General features: G+C 41.0%; 1 protein-coding gene across 2 annotated transcripts in view; it reads left to right on the forward strand.

Moving 5' to 3' along the window:
* The first annotated feature begins 260 nt into the window (after positions 1 to 260).
* CLMN (calmin) overlaps positions 261 to 21,765 on the forward strand; it is a 97,212-nt gene continuing 75,707 nt past the window's right edge. The window contains exon 1 of one of the 2 annotated variants that reach the window (XM_075192733.1): positions 261 to 594. In XM_075192733.1, the coding sequence (XP_075048834.1) occupies positions 513 to 594 (82 nt within the window). In that variant the 5' untranslated portion in view covers positions 261 to 512. Of the gene's footprint in view, positions 595 to 20,994; positions 21,302 to 21,765 lie in introns of those variants that run through there. The other variant, XM_075192734.1, reaches the window with a different exon arrangement.

Genomic DNA, 21,765 nt, shown 5'->3' on the forward strand with positions numbered 1-21,765 from the left:
GATATGGTGAGAGGTAGGTGAGGTGGGGGCAGCAGCTGAGGAGATATGGTGAGAGGTAGGTGAGGTGGGGGCAGCAGCTGAGATATAGGTGAGATGTAGGTAGGAGTTTGCAGCAGGAAGGCAGGACAAATGCCCAGAGGTGTGGGCAGGAGCTGAACTATCCCCAGAGGAGGGTTGGGCAGCGCAGGACGGCGCACAGAGGCAGCCGCCAGGTACAAGTCACTGCTCCGCTGGACATCTGTCGCTGCGTCAGAACCCGGCGATCTGTCGCAGCCCCCAGTGCACGGTCGCAGCTGTCAGAGGACGGAGGCAGTGAGTGGGGCCGGGCACACGTGGAATCTCCCCGCCTCCTGCCCACTCTCAGGACTCGGGAGGAGGAGCCGCTCTCTGCCTCTCTTCTCATTTTCTCCACTTCCTCGGTGAACTTGTCCGGAGTGTAGCCGGGATTTCTGTCCATCGTGGGTGGATTTTCTCCTCTGAATCCCACTTCCACCATCTCTTTCCCCCCACCCATGGCCGGGCACGAGTGGGACTGGTTTCAGCGAGAGGAACTGATAGGACAGATCAGTGACATCAGGGTCCAAAACCTGCAAGGTACAGACTGCCTTCTGCATTCAGTGTCCGGGAGTGGGGGGGCTTCAATGATTGGGGCTGTGCCCACGCCCCTTCTGCATTACTTGTCAAGGGGTCCCATACTTCAGATGGGTGGGGGCTTTGTCACTTACAGGTAACAGGTCTCCAGTAGTGTCATTCCTTACATTGAGTTGAATTGCACAGTTGCTGTAGAACTTATAGAAGCATCCATCTGTCAATCATTAAACTCCTGCCAGCCAGGCTCCTGCATCCCATCACACCCTTTAAATAATCATTTATTCCTGCTTACAAATACATCACTCCTCTGGTCACTTGTAGGCTGAATTTTACTCTTGTACCTTATATTGTCCAAAGGGCAGGTGTCCAGCATTCATCTCCATCTCTCAGCGCTGTGTTTAAATGCACATTTTAATCATTATTATGTAGAGCAGTCTTAGACAATCTGTGGCTCTTTAGCTGCTGTGGAACTACAACACTCAGCATGCCTTGCCAGCAGTTATACTTTCACAACAGCTACAGAGACACCTGTTGCCTACCTCTGTCTGAGGATATAGCTGATTCATGACACCAAGATCAGACACAAAGGTCACGCAGAGATCTTGCTGTAAAGAGGCTGCCTCTGGGCACAGTGTTTCAGTGCAGCCGGTGCCAACTCTATTGCATGGAAGCAGGAGAGCGTTGAGTTAATTCTGTGATACCAGTGGCGGAATAGGGACCTGCTTGTAACTAAAACAGCGAAAAATGCAATATTTTGGAGCAAGCATAGCCTGTACTCATCATCATCATCAGCATTTATTTATATAGCGCCTAGCAAATTCCGTAGCGCTTTACAATTGGACCCCCCCTTAAAGAGATGATATGAAATATACAGGAGTGTCTTCCAATGGTTCCATCTTATTTATTTGTCAGGTGTCCAGGCCAAATAAAGAGGCATTGAGTACTTATTCGTTTGGAATAAGTGGTAATATAGCAAGCCAGCACCACCATAAAAGAACATTTTGCATGTCTGTACTACACAGCTGTTTGCATTTTGTTTCAAACTTTGTGGCAGCAGATGCTTTAATATTTAAATTTTATACAAATTAAGGAAGAATCCACTTCCTCTCAATCCAATGTAAAGAGGTTTTGGAATTAGTTTCCTACCATTTAAAAAAAAAAAATGTTCCCACAGGTAGATAGGTTAGTAAAAATATATGACAGAGAAACAGTCAGGTAATATTATAGACCCTTTTGCAAAGGGTTAAAAACCAGCATGAATTTAACCATCAATCTCATACATAGTTTGTTCCTACAGACTTCAAAGGGACGGTGGTTGTGAATGACTGTTACTAGTTGGGTGTATAAGGGACCAACCTACACACCTACGTTTGACCAGGGTTACACTAATGAAACTGTTTTATGTGGATGAAATGAGAGGTTGTCAGAATGCCAGTTTCTTGTTATGATGATGATCCCTTCAACCTAGAGTCTTAGTGGGACGATTAAGTTATCGTTATACTCTTTATTGACATCTTATACTCTTTGCTTGTCATCCGAGAAATCTACGCTGGGGGTGATGGATAAAATCGCCATTTACTTCCATGTGTTGTGGGTACTTAGGGTTTATTTAGCTGCTCTCCCTGTATATTTATGCTGCACTGTTCGTGAGAATAGGTCATTGAAAAATCAGTGTCTATGCCATGTCATCCCACTTCTAACGGCAATATTCTTGGTATTTTATCTTCATCTGTAAATTGTTTCAGAAAATTCTGAAGGGCATTATGCAATGGGCTGTTTGTTAAAAATAAAATGTTTATTCAATCTGCAAATAGCAAATAGACGTTCGTTTGGCAGAAATATTGAGTAGTCTTACAACATAAAAGAAAATTTTTTACAATTCTTTTATATATTTATACGTCTGCAGAGGCCTGTACAGTGTGTGTGTTTTGTTGATTTTATTTATTTTCTAAAGCAGGATATGTGTTATGTTTGCTCTGTATAAATGGAGAATTTGTAAAGTATGTCTATAAAGAAAATGTGAAAATAGTGATGGAAAGAATTTGGTACCCTGCTAAATATATGTCTATGTCAAAAGCTAACCTGTGATCAGAGACTACAAAAATAAAACGGTCACCGTTAATCCTCTTTTAGTAAACCTCACATATAATTATAACCTACTTATTAATCAGATGTATTATTATAATGTTCTATAATTTCCTGTAAATTATATTATATGGGTTAATGAAATAATAATCCCGGCCAAATAAGATTTAGAATTCCTGGTCTGAGCGGTATTAGCCTGTGCAGGAGTTTCTCTATCTTCCATTATGCTGGAATTAGGTGGGGAAGGAACCACGCACAGAAGACTGATGCTTCTGCGTGGCTGGCAAGCAGTGTTCTTGGCAATGGAAATTCTCTGTACAAATGGCTGGATTCACTAACTGGCCATACAAGTGACGAGAAGGGAGAGTTACGCGTTCATGAAGCATATTAGGCGTTTTGTAGTGATCAAACTCAGTGTGATATCGTTTTTTAATAGTTTAGTCCTTTTAATGGGATTATACAGCAGCATTTGTTGTTTAATCTTTGTGTCGCAGACCTCGTCTTGTAGAGTGAAATAAGGTTACTCCCATAGTAAAGCCAAGGAAGCTCGTTTTCAATAATTTTGCCACATGAAGCAGTTTTGCATTGGAGTCCATGAAGGTGGAGGGGTTTTAACCCCACAGGCAAATCGAGGTGTGGGGGGGGGGGGGGTTCTTAGTGCCTGGAAGCCCCCCTTCAAGCCTGGGGCACTGTATAATTGAGGTGGCTGGACCCTGCAATGCTTCCCACGGCTCTGCTTGACAGTAGTGCCCATGTATATTATAGGGATAGGAAGATTTGGAGAGCAGCCAAGCACTGTCTAATATTATAGCTACGCCCCATTGCGCGCTGGTCACGCCCACTGGTGGCGTGGTGTGGAAACCCCCCTCTACATATCCTGCGTTTGCGTTTCTAATTAGATTGCTGGTATGGTTCTTTATATACTTTCATTAGTGGAGTATGTTAAAAAAAAAAAAAAAAGTTAAGTATTTAGGGTTACCAGATGCACCATGTAAATTTGGACATATATGAATTACAGAGATTGCACGGCTGCAGTTTTTACCATGCACCCAAGCTGTTTGCAGTGCAGTCATGCAGACTGCGTAATTCACATACATCCAGTCTGCTATCCCCATTAATACTAATATTAATACTCTCCTGAAATCACAGTAGTCGATGGTCTGTAGTTAGACTTGCTAAGTATACTGCAATGACTCACTTCATACGCTGAAGTGTAATTTTGTTTCTGTCACAGAAAAAAAAACGTAGCTTAAATAAAAGGTTTTTGTTATAACAGACCTCCTGTACTGTTCTCAGACACTTATATAAAAGGTTCTATGATTATACGCTGCTGGGGAGATACTTAGTCTCATTCACTGTTCTTACAAGTAGTTTGGTAGCACATAGAAACCATTTGTTTCATTAGCGTACCTCAGTTATGGGGAACCTGATACACTTCAAGGGTGACACATTAGTCTTTATCTCAGCGGCCTGGCGGGCAACAGGTGGTCTGGGGGGCCACCAGCGGCCGGCTAAGGCTTCACTTCACCCCAGCTGGCTGCTCCCTGGGGGCAGTTGACGTTCGCATCACGTGACCTCCTCTGCACAGTGCGGGAAGGTCACGTGACATACCCGGAGGAGGCGGGAGTGCACCGTGCTCTCCCTCCTTCCTCTGTGCGGATCCTTTGAAGGCTCGAGAGCTGCAAATGCAGCTCCATTACTGATTAGTTTTTAGGCGTTTATGCACTGGGCAAGTTGGCATCCATATAACCCCCCAGTGCCTCAGACTGAAGGTGGTGCTGTTGCTATGATTGTCTATGATCTGAATCTACTCCTAGGGGTACATGTATCAAGCTGCAAGCTTCCGTTAGGTTTGAAAAGTGGAGATGTTGCCTATAGCAACCAATCAGGTCCTAGCTGTCATTTATTTAGTACATTCTACGAAATGATAACTAGAATCTGATTGGTTGCTATAGGCAACATCTCCATTTTTCAAACCCTCCGGAAACTCGCAGCTTGATACATTTAGAATGGATTGCATGTGGATATACAAATATACAATATAGCAAATTTTACACATAAATCCAGACACAAAATAACTTATACACTATATTTTATGATCTATTTAAATAAGGATATCTTTAGAATATAATGAAAACTGATATAACATGGGCATTCTTTGATTACTGGGGGAAAAGACTTCCATACAGACTTAAGGATGATTGAATGACAGTGCTACATGAAGTGACTTTATCTGGAGTGTAATAATATATAACAAATATGAAATAATATAAGAGGGGTTATTTACTAACAAAGTGAATGTGACGTACACATAACACCCAGTCAGCAATTATCTTTGTGTCTATCTAGTATAAGTTAGACAATGACAGCAAAGGGCCGTTGTTATGTAGGGAGACACATAGGCATGTAGAACATGTTACATATTTCCTACGTGACAATTAGTATATAGGGCATAGGCAAACCGAAGGGGGGTTTCCTACTGCCTGGATACCCCCCTCCAAGCCTGGGACACTGTATAATTGAGGTGGCTGGACCCTGCTCCCGCTTCCCACAGCTCTGCTTGAAAAGGGAGAGCTGCATGCACCTAACAGTAGTCCACGCAGCAATGCCCATGTATATTATGGGGATAGGAAGAGATAGAGAGCAGCCAAGCACTGTCTAAAATTATAGCTACGCCCCCATGCATGCTGGTCACGCCCACTGGTGGCGTGGTGTGGAAACCATGCTCTACAATCCTGCGTTTGCCCCTGTAGGGTGACAATATTCTTCTGCTGGTCCATAATAAAATATATTAAATCCATGCCCTTGTCCCATGCATAGTAATTAGCATGTGAGTCCGCCTTTATTTTTATTCGAGAGAGCGTTAGTGCAACGTTCTATTTCATATATCGTCTACAGTGTTGCCTGGCGCTAAACGGGACATGAACTTAGTCCTTGTAAGAAGCTGTTTGCAGGAATAGAAGCAGACTGTATTGTTAGACAGGGTTAAAAAACTACTAATCCGCTAATTATCAATGGTTACTGTAAATATGATGCTCTGACAAAGGGGAATTGAGTATCAGAATGGTTTTCATTTTAGACCACTCAGCACTAGTAAAACAAGCGCATTTACAGCAAACATCACATTTGCAATATTTACCTAGTTATTATAATAATATGCATTTAAAATATTAATTTTAAAGCAGTGATGTAATTGCATTTGTGAAATAATTTGAATTTATGTCCTAGTGTTTCTACCTTAACCAAAGCAGCACCTATTGTTATAAGTTTCAGGTAAGTGATATTTATAGGTCCCTAATTTTGATCAGGACATCTTTCGAGATCAGGACATCTTTCGTGATTTTTCATGCATTGAGCGAGTTTCCATTTAATGGCTACACTAATGAGAATCCCTGAGCAAGATTCGTTTCAAGGAATTGTAACTTCCACCAAAGATTATTGTATCGAAATGTAACAAGAAAAGAATATACACAGAATTCTTGGCCATGTGAATACTATGATCAAGCAACACCCTCAATGCAAGGTCATCTTAACAACATTATGGGCCCCTGTGCAAAGCAGTGCACTGGGGCCCCTACCTACACATCCACTCACAGGAATAAAAATGTAAATTATCGATAAAATGAAGTTTATTTTTATTGTTACCTGCAAAAAAAAAACATGCTGTACTACAGCGATTAATCCACATAAACGTTTTTTATTATAAGCAAAATTATTATAATCTATAATAATAATATGTGTGTATATTCATATACACAGTATAAACACACACAGATACGTACATACCATACACACATATATAGAAAATATGACATTATTTACAATATCTTGCCAAGTGAAAAATAAAATATCCAACAATGCACAGATGGCAAAACCAACCACGTCTTCTACTGGCTCAGCATCAGGGAGAATGCCGGACTCTTCAGGGATTGAGGGAGATCACCCCTATTTCAGGGAGTCTCCCTGAACCTACCTCTTCAGACAAGCTTATAATATTCCTCAGCCACCCTCTTAACCTCGCTACCTTTAGCCTGTTACACAATTTCACACAAGACAACTACCCCCTGACCAACATTGTTGTGTGACGGGATCATTTAGCTTATGAGTCACTTTTACCTTTGCAGCCTGGCTGGGCCAAAATGCAAAATGTAGACTTAACCTCATGTGTCAATCTCTCATTGTCCCATAGATTGTAAGCTTGTGAGCAGGGCCTTCTCAACTCTTTGTCTGTTACCCAGTTTGTTTATTAGTTTACTGTGTTTCTCCCCAATTGTACAGCGCTACGGAATATGTTGGCACTATATAAATAAATGATGATGATGATGATGACATTCAGGGAGAGTTGGCAAGTATGTTTTATGACCGCTGGGACCATTATTGCTAGGCTTGTGCTGGGAATTGAAGTCTGACCTAGGTCTTGCTTAATAGGATTTCACAGAGCATTGACTGTTCCCTGTCCTACAGCATTCCTCCATAAAACATTTGGTACAAACTTGGTCATGTGCCTAATCTATAAAGGGCGCACTCTAATTCTCCAGGCCGGTTGGAGCATATGCTACCATACCGTTGTGTGCTATAATACAAATGAAGTACACATCTTGCTGTTTGATTGACAGTTGTTACAGCCAATTACTGTTCCGGGGGTGGTAACACAGAAAATAATGTTTCTGTAATAGAAATTTTCTCAGGAAACATTTCTAACAGGTGTAAAACTGGAAAAACGTTAAACCTACTCCAATATCAGATGTAAAATACTATATATATCAGTGGGCTGTATGGCAGCATGCGGCCCTCAGGGTCTCCACGGGCGGCCCTCAGCTCCTTCCTGTGTTATTGTCAGATTTGTTTGTTATAGCTTGTAACACTTGTTTAAACTACACACTGATGTTATTACAGGTTGTTGTCTCTTTCTTTGATTACATATATTGTACTTTAACTTATTATTGAGTTTTTGGGTACTGTGTGGCCCTTTTGAAGTTTAGAGGGCCAAACCGTGCGGCCCCTGCCCCTGAAGTGTATCAAGTTGCAAAGTGAGCAGTGTGCAGCCCCAGACATACCTGCTCCCTATGCCGGGGCTTACGTGGTCATTCCACAAATCCAGGCCTGGCAGTAACCTGTAACAGCCAATCAGATATGGGGAAGTCTATAGAATGTTAGGATAATCAGAGATTCTATTTGTCTGGTTGCTACAGGTTACAGAATGACTGTTCTATTTTCTGCTTGCACGGTCTCAGCGCGGTGCGCCTGTAGGCCAGTTGTTGTTTCCTGAAACAGTTAATTGGAGAATGTTTGTATAAGACAAATCTGCCATCAGTCTGGGTCTAGAGGTCACAGAGCAGTCAGCAGCCGCCTCCAGCTAAGTTTAATGTTCCCCTCTATGTATTTCTGGGTTACCCCAAGGCAGTGATCTTAGGAGGTGCAATTAAAAAGTCTGTGACCTGTGACACTAGAGAGATAGAATGAGAGAGGGATTAGGAAATATGCAGGGAGGAAAGAGTCAACAGATTTCACATTAACACTTGTTCCTGGTCCGCTGGTACAATAGGCTTTGTTTGTGACGGGGAGGAGACAGTACTCAATACACCACATTGTGCCAGCCACACACACAATTTATGGCATTAAAATAATATTAACATACAATGACTGAAACCTGTCTCACTGATCAGGAAAATGGTCCATCAGATCATTTGTTTAAAAACCCTGTTACGTAAATGTCGTTGTTGAACTATCGTTTCGTTTTAGCAACATATTAAATTTCCTGTAAGTGAAGACTCTAAATCTATGTATATTGCATTATATTAGATGTCTGCAATGCCACAATGGTGTAGCTTGCCAGAGTATCGATAATGGTAGTTTTATTGAGGTTATCAATGTTCATTTTATTTTATTTTTTTGGGGTTCACTTCAATCTTCATTTGGTTAGTCCTAAAGCCAGCAGTAGAGTACTCAGAGAGAGGCCTGTTAGACCCAGATTTTTTCGATATACCCCCATCCCCAAATAATAATTGTGTAAAAAAAAAAAAAAATCAGGAGTGTCCGGAACATACGTGTATTCGTTATAGTTAACAATTTTACCAACAACTGAAAAAAAAATGTCCCGATCAGCAGCCGATTCATGTGTACACATTATACACGTTTTATAAGATTTACCATCAGATCTATGCATCTGTCATAACCATCGGCTGAAAAGATTGTGACGGTGGCTCAGTGGTTAGCACTTCTGCCTCACAGCACTGGGGGCATGAGTTCAATTGCTGATCATGGTCTTATCTATGAGTAGTTTGTATGTTCTCCCCGTGTTTGCGTGGGTGTCCTCCGGGTGCTCCGGTTTCCTCCCACACTCCAAAAACATACTGTTAGGTTAATTAGCTGATAAAAATTGACCCTTGTGTGTGTATGTTAGGAAATTTAGACTGTTAGCCCTAATGGGGCAGGGACTGATGTGAGTGAGTTCTCTGTACAGCGCTGCGGAATTAGTGGCGCTATATAAATGGTGATGATGATGATAACTCTGCGCACTCCATAGAGATCTATACACACTGCAGAATTGGAATGACATCGTTCTAACGTTGAAAAAGATTTTTAGTCCAGTTGAAAAATCAAATTAGACGATACAATGAGCTTTGGAGTGTACACACTAATGCGATATCCGGCCGAACGGTTGTTTATCTTGTGATTGGCCCGATGATCGTCTGCAAAACCTGTAGTGTGTACCCAGCCTAACTCTGTAATGCTGGTTACACACTTGCCGATATGGAGCAATTGACCCAACATCACATTTTATGAATGACCCCCCCATGACCTCCGCCCCAATGACCTGTTTGGCCAACTTAAGAATGTAGGGGAGTTTCAATTAGCCGCATAGTCCTGTAGGAACCTAACACAATGCGTCACCGCGGGAGTTTTCTGTAACAATCTTTGCTCATTTTGCTCTCTCCTCATTGAGGAGTCAATCACATGAATATTGGGTTCAGCGCACGATATAGCTGTGTGCACCGCACGCAGGTGGCGGGAGTTTTAATACTGTTGAACTGGGTCAGACAAAGTTGTAATTTGATAACGGACATTGCGGGATATAATCCTGTAGTTACACAACACAATGACACTATACTCGTACAGGGACCTGTGTATGTGTGTGTGTGTTCTGCACAGAGAAATCTGCTCAGTGACTTGTAGAAGATTGCAGGGCCTTCAGGGAGCGGGTTTATTTTTAGTAGGAGGGCAGATCAGTAACTATCGCACAGCCCTGCTCCTCTCCCCGTCTCTTGCTGTTCTCTGTGTTCAGTAATCCAGAGAAAACACAATTTCTGAGTCTGGAAGCGACGCTGGCAGGTCTGACAAGCAGCACGGCCTGCCCTCTACAGTGGGGGGAATTGGAATATATTTAGGAATCTAAATATAATTACAGTCAATGACGTTTTAATTATACAACTCGGAGGAAAAATATATGGCACGGTATGGATTATATATGGGAGATAATGTAACACAATGGGTGATGCAGGAGTAATGTTTATTCTTTCACTTCATCATTTATTTATATAGCGCCACTAATTCCGCAGCGCTGTACAGAGAACTCACATCAGTCCCTGCCCCATTGGAGCTAACAGTCTAAATTCCAAGAGAGACTAAGGAAAATTTTGATATCAGCTAATTAACCTACTAGTATATTTTTGGAGTGTGGGAGGAAACCAGAGCACGGGGATTACATACAAACTCCACACAGATAAGGCCATGGTTGGGAATCGACCATGTGTTAGACCCAAACATACATATTTGCTTATAAAATACGTGTGATTTCATATTGAAGATCCATCCATGCCTAGAATTGAAAACTGAGTAACTACTTTTTATAGATGCTAAGAATGTTCATGCAGCATGAATATTATTATAGATTCTGTTGGGTTCTTTTTTTTTATTTCACCTTTAATTGTACACTGAAGAGGCGGTTACTTTTTGGGCTGACCCCAAACTCAAAAAAACGCAGCCTATCAATTGACTTGGAGCCAATGACCTCTCTGAGGCACAGTGTCGCCGATTCCTAGAGAACTGATAGGCTGCACTCTGATTAATTTGGTTCAGCCCACTGTGTTTAGTCAACTGGTACACCTTCATTTACTTCTGAAAGTTTTTATACATAAGGAGAAGTGACGTCTCTTGTAATAAAAGTAATATTTCTCCAGATACAAACGTCTCATATTAATTAAATAGATGGATAAATGGTAAAAGTAAAGTACATAAGTGAATCAACTGTTTGTTTGTAGTCCTTAGCGGTCTTTGTTTATTGATGTTTATTTACACAGTATTCTATTTTTTATTTTATTTTTTTAAATTCCTTGAATAAACAAGAATATGAGCTTGATGTCTGCAATTTTTACTCTGTCCTCAATTTGTATACAACAGTCAACATTGTTGATAAATATAAGATTTATATTAATATCATACTTCCCAAATGTCCGTGAGACTCCCAAATTTCGTTTAGTTCTCCCAGACCCTAGGAGAACCCACTTTCTAGTGAAGTGGGTGGAACGCCTGCATTATTTTGGCCCCGCCCCCAACTGGGCTATAGGGGCAGAGCCCAAAAAATCACACGGTTTGAAACTCCACTCTAGGGAAAATAAGAAATATATATAGCTTTTTTTTTTAACCTGCTGAAAGTGAACACAGATTGACCAAGTTAATTCTTTTACCGTTAGGAATTAATTTCCCATGTCTGCAAACAACCAACAATACAGGATACAGTTTATGTGCTAGTAACTGTAACTATTTCATGAGGTGCAGCTAGCTCAAGAATTTATATAGACAAATGTATCTCCGTAAATATACCAGATTAATGAAACCTGAATAATAATGCAGTAAGTAAGACTAATCCTGCGGTTTTTATTTGACTACATATCACTGTTGTATAGAACACGACTCAGTGCTATCATTGCCAGCAAAGTTTAAAGCATTTAAATTAATCCGGAAGGCGTTTTTTCTTAGTAAACCGGTTTATTTGTGTCTCCTTCCTCCTCCTGCACTGTGCCAATTGGCTCCTCCAGCTTTCAGTATGAACGATTGACACCTCGTCCCCTCTGATGCCAAAGATAGTTGTTGGCACACGGCGCAGTCAGCCCTTATACACCCACTTAATGAGCGGATAAAACAAAGAGGAGACATGTTCAATGTCAGCAGTTTATCATCTAGTGCTGACAGGAAACCAGTAACGGCTCCAAGTGACAACTGCTTAGGAAAGTATTTTTATTTACGGAGATCAGGGTTTGTATTTTACAGATAATGGATTGGGTTAATGTGTACATCTATCATGCTCCGCTCATAAGTGGATAAAGACTAAAAGGAGAAATAAGTATATAGCAGCTAGGTGTGAGTCAGACGTATGTGGTGTAGATTTCTTAACGTATGTAAGACCCTTGGGCTGAGCACTGCCCAAGAGAGGTAACCAGGCCTTCCGAATCAGCCGGCATGCCGCTGGCGCTCCTACTTAATATACCTGAGTGTGCAGAAAGACTGAGCGACCCATCGTGGTGTTGGGAAACCCCTGGCAAAGCTTTCCATGAAGGAGGCTATCCAAATTGCAACCCCAATGGAGACAAGGATAAACTGGTCTCCTGGATACCACCCTCCCCGGTGTACCGATCCAGGATTAAGTTCCAAACATGAGCAAGGCTGAGTTGTTGGTCCGCAAATTAGTTTGCACTTGGTGGGGATTCAAGAACCCTGCTTTGTCTGAGTGGGTTTTTCGATGAGGTAGGGAAGAACCTATGTGATTGGGTGAACGCCTCTGTCATTGAGAAGCTGGTAGAGAGGAAAGATCCCTCTTAATTGGACGAATCAAAGGGATCACGCTTGCTGGATGAAAGAGGAGGTGGACAAGTGGTTCAGAAGTATGGTCAAGCACAAGGTCCTATTGTTGAGGGTCCAGATGGTACCAATATCTGCAACCCTCATTGTGGTCATTGCAATGCCTAGATTAACAAACCTCCAGGGTGTGACTGAATGTTATTAATCTAATGGGGGAGGGAGCAATGCTTTCTGGGCTGAGCAACGCTTAGTGGGTTGTTCCCCGGAGGGACTGTTAGTTCCACCACGGTGGACGTCCTTGCAAGTTAGTCTCGGGATCAGACTAAAAATGGTCCCATCCAATCCTCTGAGACACCCTAATAGGGTGTGTGCATTTGAAAGCAGAGAGGTTTGGGACTATCATCATCATCATCACCATTTATTTATATAGCGCCACTGATTCTGCAGCGCTGTACAGAGAACTCATTCACATCAGTCCCTGCCCCATTGAAGCTTACAGTCTATATTCCCTAATATAGACACACACAGACAGACAGAGAGAGACTTGGGTCAATTTTGATAACAGCCAATTAACCTACCAGTATGTTTTTGGAGTGTGGGAAGAAACCGGAGCACCCGGAGGAAACCCACGCATACACGGGGAGAACATACAAACTCCACACAGATAAGGCCATGGTCGGGAATTGAACTCATGACCCCAGTACTGTGAGGCAGAAGTGCTAACCACTGAGCCACTGTGCTGCCCACGAAGTCCAGATATGATTAGAGTAATGATTCTTCCTGATGGAGGTGAAAGTTCGGAGATTCAGGTCGAGTAGTTTAATCACCGACCCTTCACTGAGTGCTGGCCTATGAAGACTGCTTGCCCACTATCTCACCATCTCATCACCTGTTGTATTTATTTTAAATGTACCTCTTCTGGAGGAGCTTATACACCTGGCAGCACATAAAATAACCTTACTAATCATTTTAATTACCAATATGAAACATTTATTTATTTTATACGGATCAGACTTGGGTAGAGTTTGGGCCATGGACCTGTTAATAAATAAAATAGTGGGGGGGGGGGGGACACTTAAAAAACGACAGGATGTACAAAAATTACATCTGGGCACTTACACTCACTTGGTTATAATTTATATGTGGATTTGCTGTACATAGGTGAGTGTGGGATTGGGTTGTTTTAATTGACAATATTGTTTTTTTTAGCAATAAGTTACAACTTCAGTTGCAGAAGGGAAATGATTTGACAGTAGTAACTGGTTCAGCCAAGCAGAAAACTGAAAATCGTTGTCGCTGGCTGTATTTCGTTGACCTCTGTGGACCTTCCGGGCCATTTAAGGAAAGACCAAGTTCTCTTTGTAGCTGAAATATTTAAAAGACTACCCATGCCCTGGCATCATATGTAGATAGAAGATGTGTTTAGACAGGAAGAGCCTGTTATTAAGAATTCAGTAGTGCATACAAAGTATCTCTTCTGAATTTATCTGCCATAAACTTGTGCGAGTTTATATACAGGTATGAGATCTATTAAACAGAAACCTGTTATTTGGAAAGTCCCAAAATTCCAGAAACATAAACAAGGAAGTGATTGCTGATGTTTCAGAATAACATAGATGCAGAAATAATCACCAATTATCTTCTAGTATAGTCACTGTAAGGAGCACTGCTAAGTTTAATGAGGAGAGGAATGACTGGACGAGGGGAAAGACGGAGAAAACCTATTAAACGTAATTTAGTAGATTATAGGTATGGTGCTCCAAATTATGGAAAAAAAACATCATCACCAACCTCAAGTGCCAAGCATTCCAGACAGTAGATCCCAGGCCTTTACATGCTCTATACAGAATGCATAGCAACAGTGACACCTGCAGGCTATATAATGCCACGGCACTCTATGTTTTAAAAAATGATTATGATCTTATCTATAACTTCTGAACAATGCAGCAATGGGAGCGATCCTTTTATTCTGCATCATACAGTTGTTTTTATTGTAGTTATACTTCCTTTGACCAACCTGAAAACTAGTGTTTTCCCTTAGAATCCTTCTGTAGGCTTAAAATGTTTCCTTTGTGATTAAGGTCTCCAATATTATTATTATTATTATTATTATTATTATTATTATTATTATTATTATTATTATTATTAATAATAATAATAATAATAATAATATATTTATTATTATCTTTAAACCTTAGGTGGATTTGTGACATATAAGCTCTTTTTAAAATGTAATTGAGGACTTGAGCATAGTTCCTACACCCCACGTGCACCAAGGTCTTTTTGGAATGTGAGCTTGTGGAACAGGTCATGTGACTGAGGATAAACAGGATTTGTGTGTAAAGCGTAAAACCAGATTATACATTTCTTTTTTGAAGATATTTAATTTTGGTCTTAATCTGCTCCCCCACAACTTTTATTTTTTTTACCAACACAAACAATATTCTACTCTACAGTAGTGTAATCAAAACAGATATTGGCAGCGTATGTCTCAGACAAGGACATGTTGTTTATTGTGTCTGAGCTTTACCTGAGCAGAATGATACTGGTCTGTTTTGCAAATAATAATGACGATCAGAGAGATTTGAATGGTGCACGTGCTGGGGACTTAATGAATGTTCATTTATCCAGCGCTCGCTTCATTAAGATGGTAGCTTGCGTCAGAGACGGGTGAGCAGGTTGGCTCTTCATTTTCTATTTCATTAGATTGGTTAGAAAATCATTTATTATTTCTGCAGAGCTGTTTTCTGACCAGAGTGCTAGCTGCGTAGAATATATATATGTATATGTCTGTCTATGTCTGTGTGTGTGTGTTAGGGAATTTAGACTGTAAGCCCCAATCATCATCATCATCATCATCATTTATTTATATAGCGCCACTAATTCCACAGCGCTGTACAGAGAGCTCACTCACATCAGTCCCTGCCCCATTGGAGCTTACAGTATAAATTCCCTAATATAGACACAGACTCACACACAGACAGACAGAGACTAGGGTCAATTTTGATATCAGCCAATTAACCTACCAGTATGTTTTTGGAGTGTGGGAGGAAACCGGAGCACCCGGAGGAAACCCACGCAAACACAGGGAGAACATACAAACTCCACACAGATAAGGCCATGGTCGGGAATTGAGCTCATGACCCCAGTGCTGCGAGGCAGAAGTGCTAACCACTAGGCCACTGTGCTGCCTAATGGGGCAGGGACTGATGTGAGTTCTCTGTACAGCGCTGCGCAATTAGTGGCGCTATATACTCTTACGGAATGTCCGGGATACTTCCGAATTTTGATTATTTCTCCTGGACCCCCAGGAGAGCAGGCATCTCTTCCGGACCCTACACACTTCTCAGTTATGTCATTTACAACGTTTTGGCCCCGCTCCCACACCTCAATAATGACTCAATCGCAGCATTTCGCCATGGGTGTGGGGGCAAATGATGCAATTTTCAGTGGCACGAAAATGCAGGTTTTTTTTGCGGGGGGCTGGGCCAAAATGACTCAATTCATCGCCAATCGCGTCATTTTGGTATGCAGTAGCTGCTTGCGGGAGATTTGTCAGCTCTCCCAGGAGTCCGTGAGACTGACCCGAATTTCAGGAGTCTCCTGGACATTCCGGAAGAGTTGGCAAGTATGCTTAAATTTGCCAGCCAACCCCTGATTGTATGTTTGTGTGTGTATATTTACAGTTAGGAAATCCGATTGTAAGCTCCACTGGGACATTCCCTGTTTGTACAGCGCTGTGGAACATGTTATCGCTATAGAACAATTATAACAATAATAATGTACCTGACAAGTCCACTTTAACCCCACCCCAATAATTTATTTTTCTAGAGGCAAAATAATCATCCTTTCAGTCTGACAATCCCTTGTGAAAAATGGCACAGGATACCAGACTATCGTGGCATTGCCATTTTGTGTATGGGATCAGAACCTTTTTTATTTATTTGTTATTGGAAAGTCTTCACTCCCAGGGGTTACTTTGATGTATTTATACCCTGCCATGAGAGTTCTAAGGGAACTGAAGTCGTTGCCTGCAAACCCGGCCATTTTTCCCAAATATTCCTTTGGAATCTTGTTATTATTTGTTTCCCAAGCTAGGTCGCGACCTTTCATTCATCCTGTTTCCATGGCAACACATGTATTCTGAGACTAGTTCTAAATAACACGGGGGAATAATGACTGTGCAAGCCTTATAGGGACATCTGTCTTCATTTCTACTTCTAGAACGCGTGTAAATGGCAAAACATCCAATGTCCTGTGATATTTATCTGGCATGTAACCCTGTAATTGAAGAATTACACTCTGCAGCCTGCATTATGTAAATAACTACTGTACCGCAGGGCATTATAAAGTATCACGGCTAACAGAAATGTTAAGTCAGGTGAAGATGGCGAATGTATTTCATCCTCTGTGAAAGATTAATGGAACATAGCAGTGGGCTGTCATTTTTGTGCAAACGCTGGATAAACATCCTGCGTACAAAATCTCTGTGATATAAAAGTACATGAGGCACCTGTTGCTGTTTGCTGACATTGGCCAGTGCAGAGGATTATGGGAGGGCGGGTCGCAGGGTAAATACAGGCAGCCAATCGGCTCATAGAGAAATGCACAGACTTGTATTACAAACAGCTAAAATGAGGCTGCAAAATGTGTGGCATTTACAATACATCTAATTGATTTTGCCATAGGGGTTCAGTATAACAATATAAGTACAAGAGGACAAATATTCACTGTAATTGCAGTGATATTCACTTTACCTTATAGTCATACTTATATTAAATGCCTAATTTAACATTTCATTTAGATATATGGTAGCAGCAAATGCCTCATGGTCTTGTGGAATATGCAAGGGCTAAAGAAATGTTCTCCCTTTTAAAACACATACAAAAATGCCATTAACATTATTAAAGATTTACAATTTGCTCTGTGTCATGTGATTACCATTATTACCATGGCAACCACAGTCACATATAGGGAGCAGAGAAGCTCTAGAACACCCCTCTTCAAAATCAGGCACAACTCCCTTCTTGCTCTGTCATCATGTGACCATAGAGCAGGTCCATGACTGACTGGCTCTAACTCGTGATGTTACTTTCTCCTGTGTTGAAGCATAGATCAATGCTTCCATTTTTTTGACAATTTTTTTTTTGCAGCCAGTGCACTATCCCCTACAGTCCGATTTTGCAAAGGGAACATTGAGGTATAGGAGGACCTCCTGGAAAATCAGCTTCAGCCTCATGTTATAGCAGTACAAAACTTGCTGTTAAAAAAAAAATGGGGCTGAACCTTAAGCAGTGTCCCCCCATCACTGATGCCCACAAGCATGGATCACAGCTAATAATGACAGTGAGGTTACCAAGAGCTGTGGAATGACTGATCGTACTCGGTTACTGGTCTTACTCCTGCAAAATAATTAAAGCATATTTATAAGCACCCCTTAACCCCTGAGATCGTTTACGCTACTAAATACATCACACTGGGACTTTTTGAATTGAAGTGGCCACAGCAGCTGTTTTAATAAACTAAACAATACATGTAAATTGTTTGTTTTCTTTTTATGTTGCTGGTATTTCTGAGTGAGTTATTGTTATGTTTTTGTTTTCTATGTTATAATGTTTATATCATGGTGCGTCCCTAGGGGACCGTTGCTGATAGTATTTTCAGAATTATTATAAATAATTATTAATGCTTTACTTTTTCTGTTATGGTTTTGTACCCATTGCTGTTGATACAAATAAAAAGATTAAAAATAAATAAATAAATAGCCAAAAATATTTTTAAGTTGAAAAGCTTAGGAGCCCTTAGTCACACCCTAAGGGCTAGATTTACTAAGCTGCGGGTTTGAAAAAGTGGGGACCAATCAGATTCTAGCTTTCATTTATTTAGTGCTTTCTACAAAATGACAGCTAGAAGCTGATTGGTTGCTATAGGCAACATCTCCACTTTTTCAAACCCGCAGCTTAGTAAATCTAGCCCTAAGACTGAGGGACCCATCCAACGTCACCTTTATTTTGATATTAACTCCTTTATAACAGGGCATTTGCTCACACAGGGAATTCATTTTTCAATTTTATTTTCGGGCCACAAAATGGGCCCTCCAAGTTTGAGTGACCCAAACCGTCACTTCTACATTGTCCCAAAGTTTAACACACAGCATTTAAAGCAAAGGAGGAAATCTGTGACAAACACATACTTTGTATACCTCACCTCCAGCAAATGAAGTTCCAGGGAACGTGAAGGCGCGGTTCAATGATGATGTGATTTGCAGAAAACCGCGCCATCACAGCTGAAAATATGACAGAGCTATTGGAGTCTTGGATGAGTCTTTAAGACTTAGAAGTAGTAACAATAATCATTTTTGTGTGATTTTTTTTTTCTTTTGTCTATATTTGCTTTTTAAAGTTTATATATTCCAATATGCTTTTTAACAAAATCCCTATGTGTCTGCAACAAAAGCAAGATACAAGTCACTTAGTTAGGCAAAGAATTGTAATCTCGACGAAACCAACTAATTGGGAAGATGTGCAAATCTCATCTAGTCTTGTAAGGGTTAAAGACATGTTTACTTTAGAAAAGAGGCGTCTAAGAGGAGATATGATTACTATGTACAAATACATTAAGGGTCAAAACAGAATTTTCATGGGAACTTTTTACCCCAAGGACTAAACACAGGACACACGGTCAGCCCCTAAGGTTAGAGGAGAGGAAATTTCACAACCAGCAAAGGAAGGGTTCTTTACAGTAAGGGCAGTCAATATATGGAATTCATTGCCAGGGAAGGTTGTGATGGCAGATTCAATAGATATGTTTAAGAAAGGGTTAGACAATTTTTTTGCGGAAAAGTGTATCCAGGGAAACGATCGTTAATTAAAAGGAAGGATAGTAGTGGATATAGGGTAAAAATAGGACTGCAATATTGGGTCTTGGGGGGATTTTCACAATTGAAACAGATTGGCGGATGCTTACTCTGGATCAATTTCAAATATAAGTGAGGGATCGCAGGTGCCTTTTTTCAACCCCATCAACTATGTTACTATGTAAGGGTTAAAGGAGTTAGTGTCAGGATGTTGAATTGGTTATTATCACTTCAAATATTGTTTCTAACTACAAAACAAATAGCCTGTTTTTATGTGTAGAAATATGACATGCGATAAAAAATTAAAGTTCAACTGTCACCTGCTTACAGCTGAGGCTGCCTTCATATGGGCTGAATGAATATTCTTTAGCTTAGTTCGTTTGGAACTAGTGATATGGCTGAGGCACGAGGCACCACATGCCTCGGGGGTTTCACTGGTAAAGGTGGGCGAATTGATTTGAAAATGTATCTAAATTTCAGAGGTTCACCATTGGCAAATTAATATCTTCTAATAATCCAGGTTTCTCCCAGACATTGTGGGAAAGTCGGCAGTTATAGTGTGTAAGTATAACTAATAAAGCACTAATTGCTGAAGATACACATGTAACCACTTAGCAGGGGTTAATTACAATGCAGAATTTGTCACTGAATGAAGCTGTGTCCAGGCTTGTATACAGCAAGTCAGCTTGTCTCACAGTGTTTTAATAAGTGGCGTGGTATACTCTACTCTAACACGCACAGTTTATATGTGAGTATCACGGTGACTCAGTATGGCACAAGCTGTAATTTTTACCAGCACACTACTTTTCTTGGGATGTCAGAACAGGTTGTTCATTGCATGATGCCATATTTCTGTGAAAATCCATCCTACATATCTTGCCATCAACTACCATAAACTGTTTCTGACAGTGTAATACGTTGTATAGCAGACCTTTTTCCCCTTCATCTGTTTTCAGCTAAATATTCATGGTTTATAAACCATCAGAACATATAATTTACATTGTAGCCGGATTTCCTTTGCCCTCATCAGAAGGCAGTACCGCCCAACTTTATGGCAGATCAATGTGGCAGTGCCCAGCGTTTGCAGTACTGATGGAATTCAATTTATTTATCACATTTGCCACTTATAAACTAAATAAATAGATTGCTCTTAGATTACTTTTTTTAATGTGCATGTATTCGTTCTTCAAAACTGAATATAGATGGGCAAGCAGGAGATGAAGATTGTAACCAACTGTGTATTAGAATGTTCATAGCAGCACTAAGTATTTCAGCATTGCCAACTGATGTTTAGGCAAGATTGGAGTGGGAAGGGTAGCCATTGGGAGCGTTAAATGTTCACGACAGTCCGAGGGTCCTGTCACATTGATGCAGGAAGATTCTGGAGTCAAACGCACCTTCTATATAAAACTTTATCCATCAATCTGTTTTGTTTTCAATTAAGTCTCTATACAAAGACATGACACATAGATGTATTTATTCAGCAGCCAGGCTATGTACGGTGGCAGTGCAAGAGTTACTATTAGTCTGTACCAGGGTTGTCCCAATTGCACTAATTACTTCTTACATAACAGACGAGTTTCTATGCCAGAGAGACTGTGCCTTTTATAGACCGGAGGATCCTGGGAGCTGTGCTAGTTTATTAATGTGCAGTTTGTACACCAGGAAATGAATGCAGGCTCGTCTTTATGCCTCCTGAACCTTCCCCTAATTATTAATCCTGATCTATAAACAGTAGAGCGGCTGTTCACCGCACATGGCAACTGACTTCTGTACATACTCCTATTGTGTCTCACAGGGTGTGGATGTCCTGATTATAGGCACATGGGCAGGTACATTAATGTACAGTAGCACAGGTAAAGATAGGGGTGAGCACACCTGCATTCCAGGCAAAGTATTACTTTGGAGAGGACGTTGGAAGACACTGATCAGCTCTCTGCCAGGCAATGGAGTACATGAGAGGCCGCTGGGGTAGGACTGCTCTTCTTTTCTTTCTGTTCTCTTCCATTTAAAAGTGGCTGCCTGGCTGAGCATTATGGGAGTTGTAGTTCAGCCACCATTGGAGTGTCATTTGCTCCTCGGCAGCTCTGCATGTTCCATCTGGGCCAAGGTCTAATCTCTCTAGGGCAGGTATGGCCAACCTCTGGGTTGTCCAGGTGTTGTAAAACTACAAGCCCCAGCATGCTTTGCCAGTAGATAGCCAGTCAATAGCTGGCAAGGCATGCTGGGAATTGTAGTTTCAAAAAACACATGGAGAGCCACTGGTTTGCCAGACCTCCTCTAGGGAGTACTGAGAAATGGTTTTATGTTATAAAATTTTTACGTACCTGATTGCCTCTGTTTTTAGTCAGTATGTGCATAGGGCGTACTAAAGCACTAGAGATAGGGAAAGCACATTTGGAAAGTATGACCCACATATTTATTTTCACATAGCC

Source organism: Mixophyes fleayi, chromosome 12, assembly GCF_038048845.1.
Source record: "Mixophyes fleayi isolate aMixFle1 chromosome 12, aMixFle1.hap1, whole genome shotgun sequence".
Taxonomy (NCBI): domain Eukaryota; kingdom Metazoa; phylum Chordata; class Amphibia; order Anura; family Limnodynastidae; genus Mixophyes; species Mixophyes fleayi.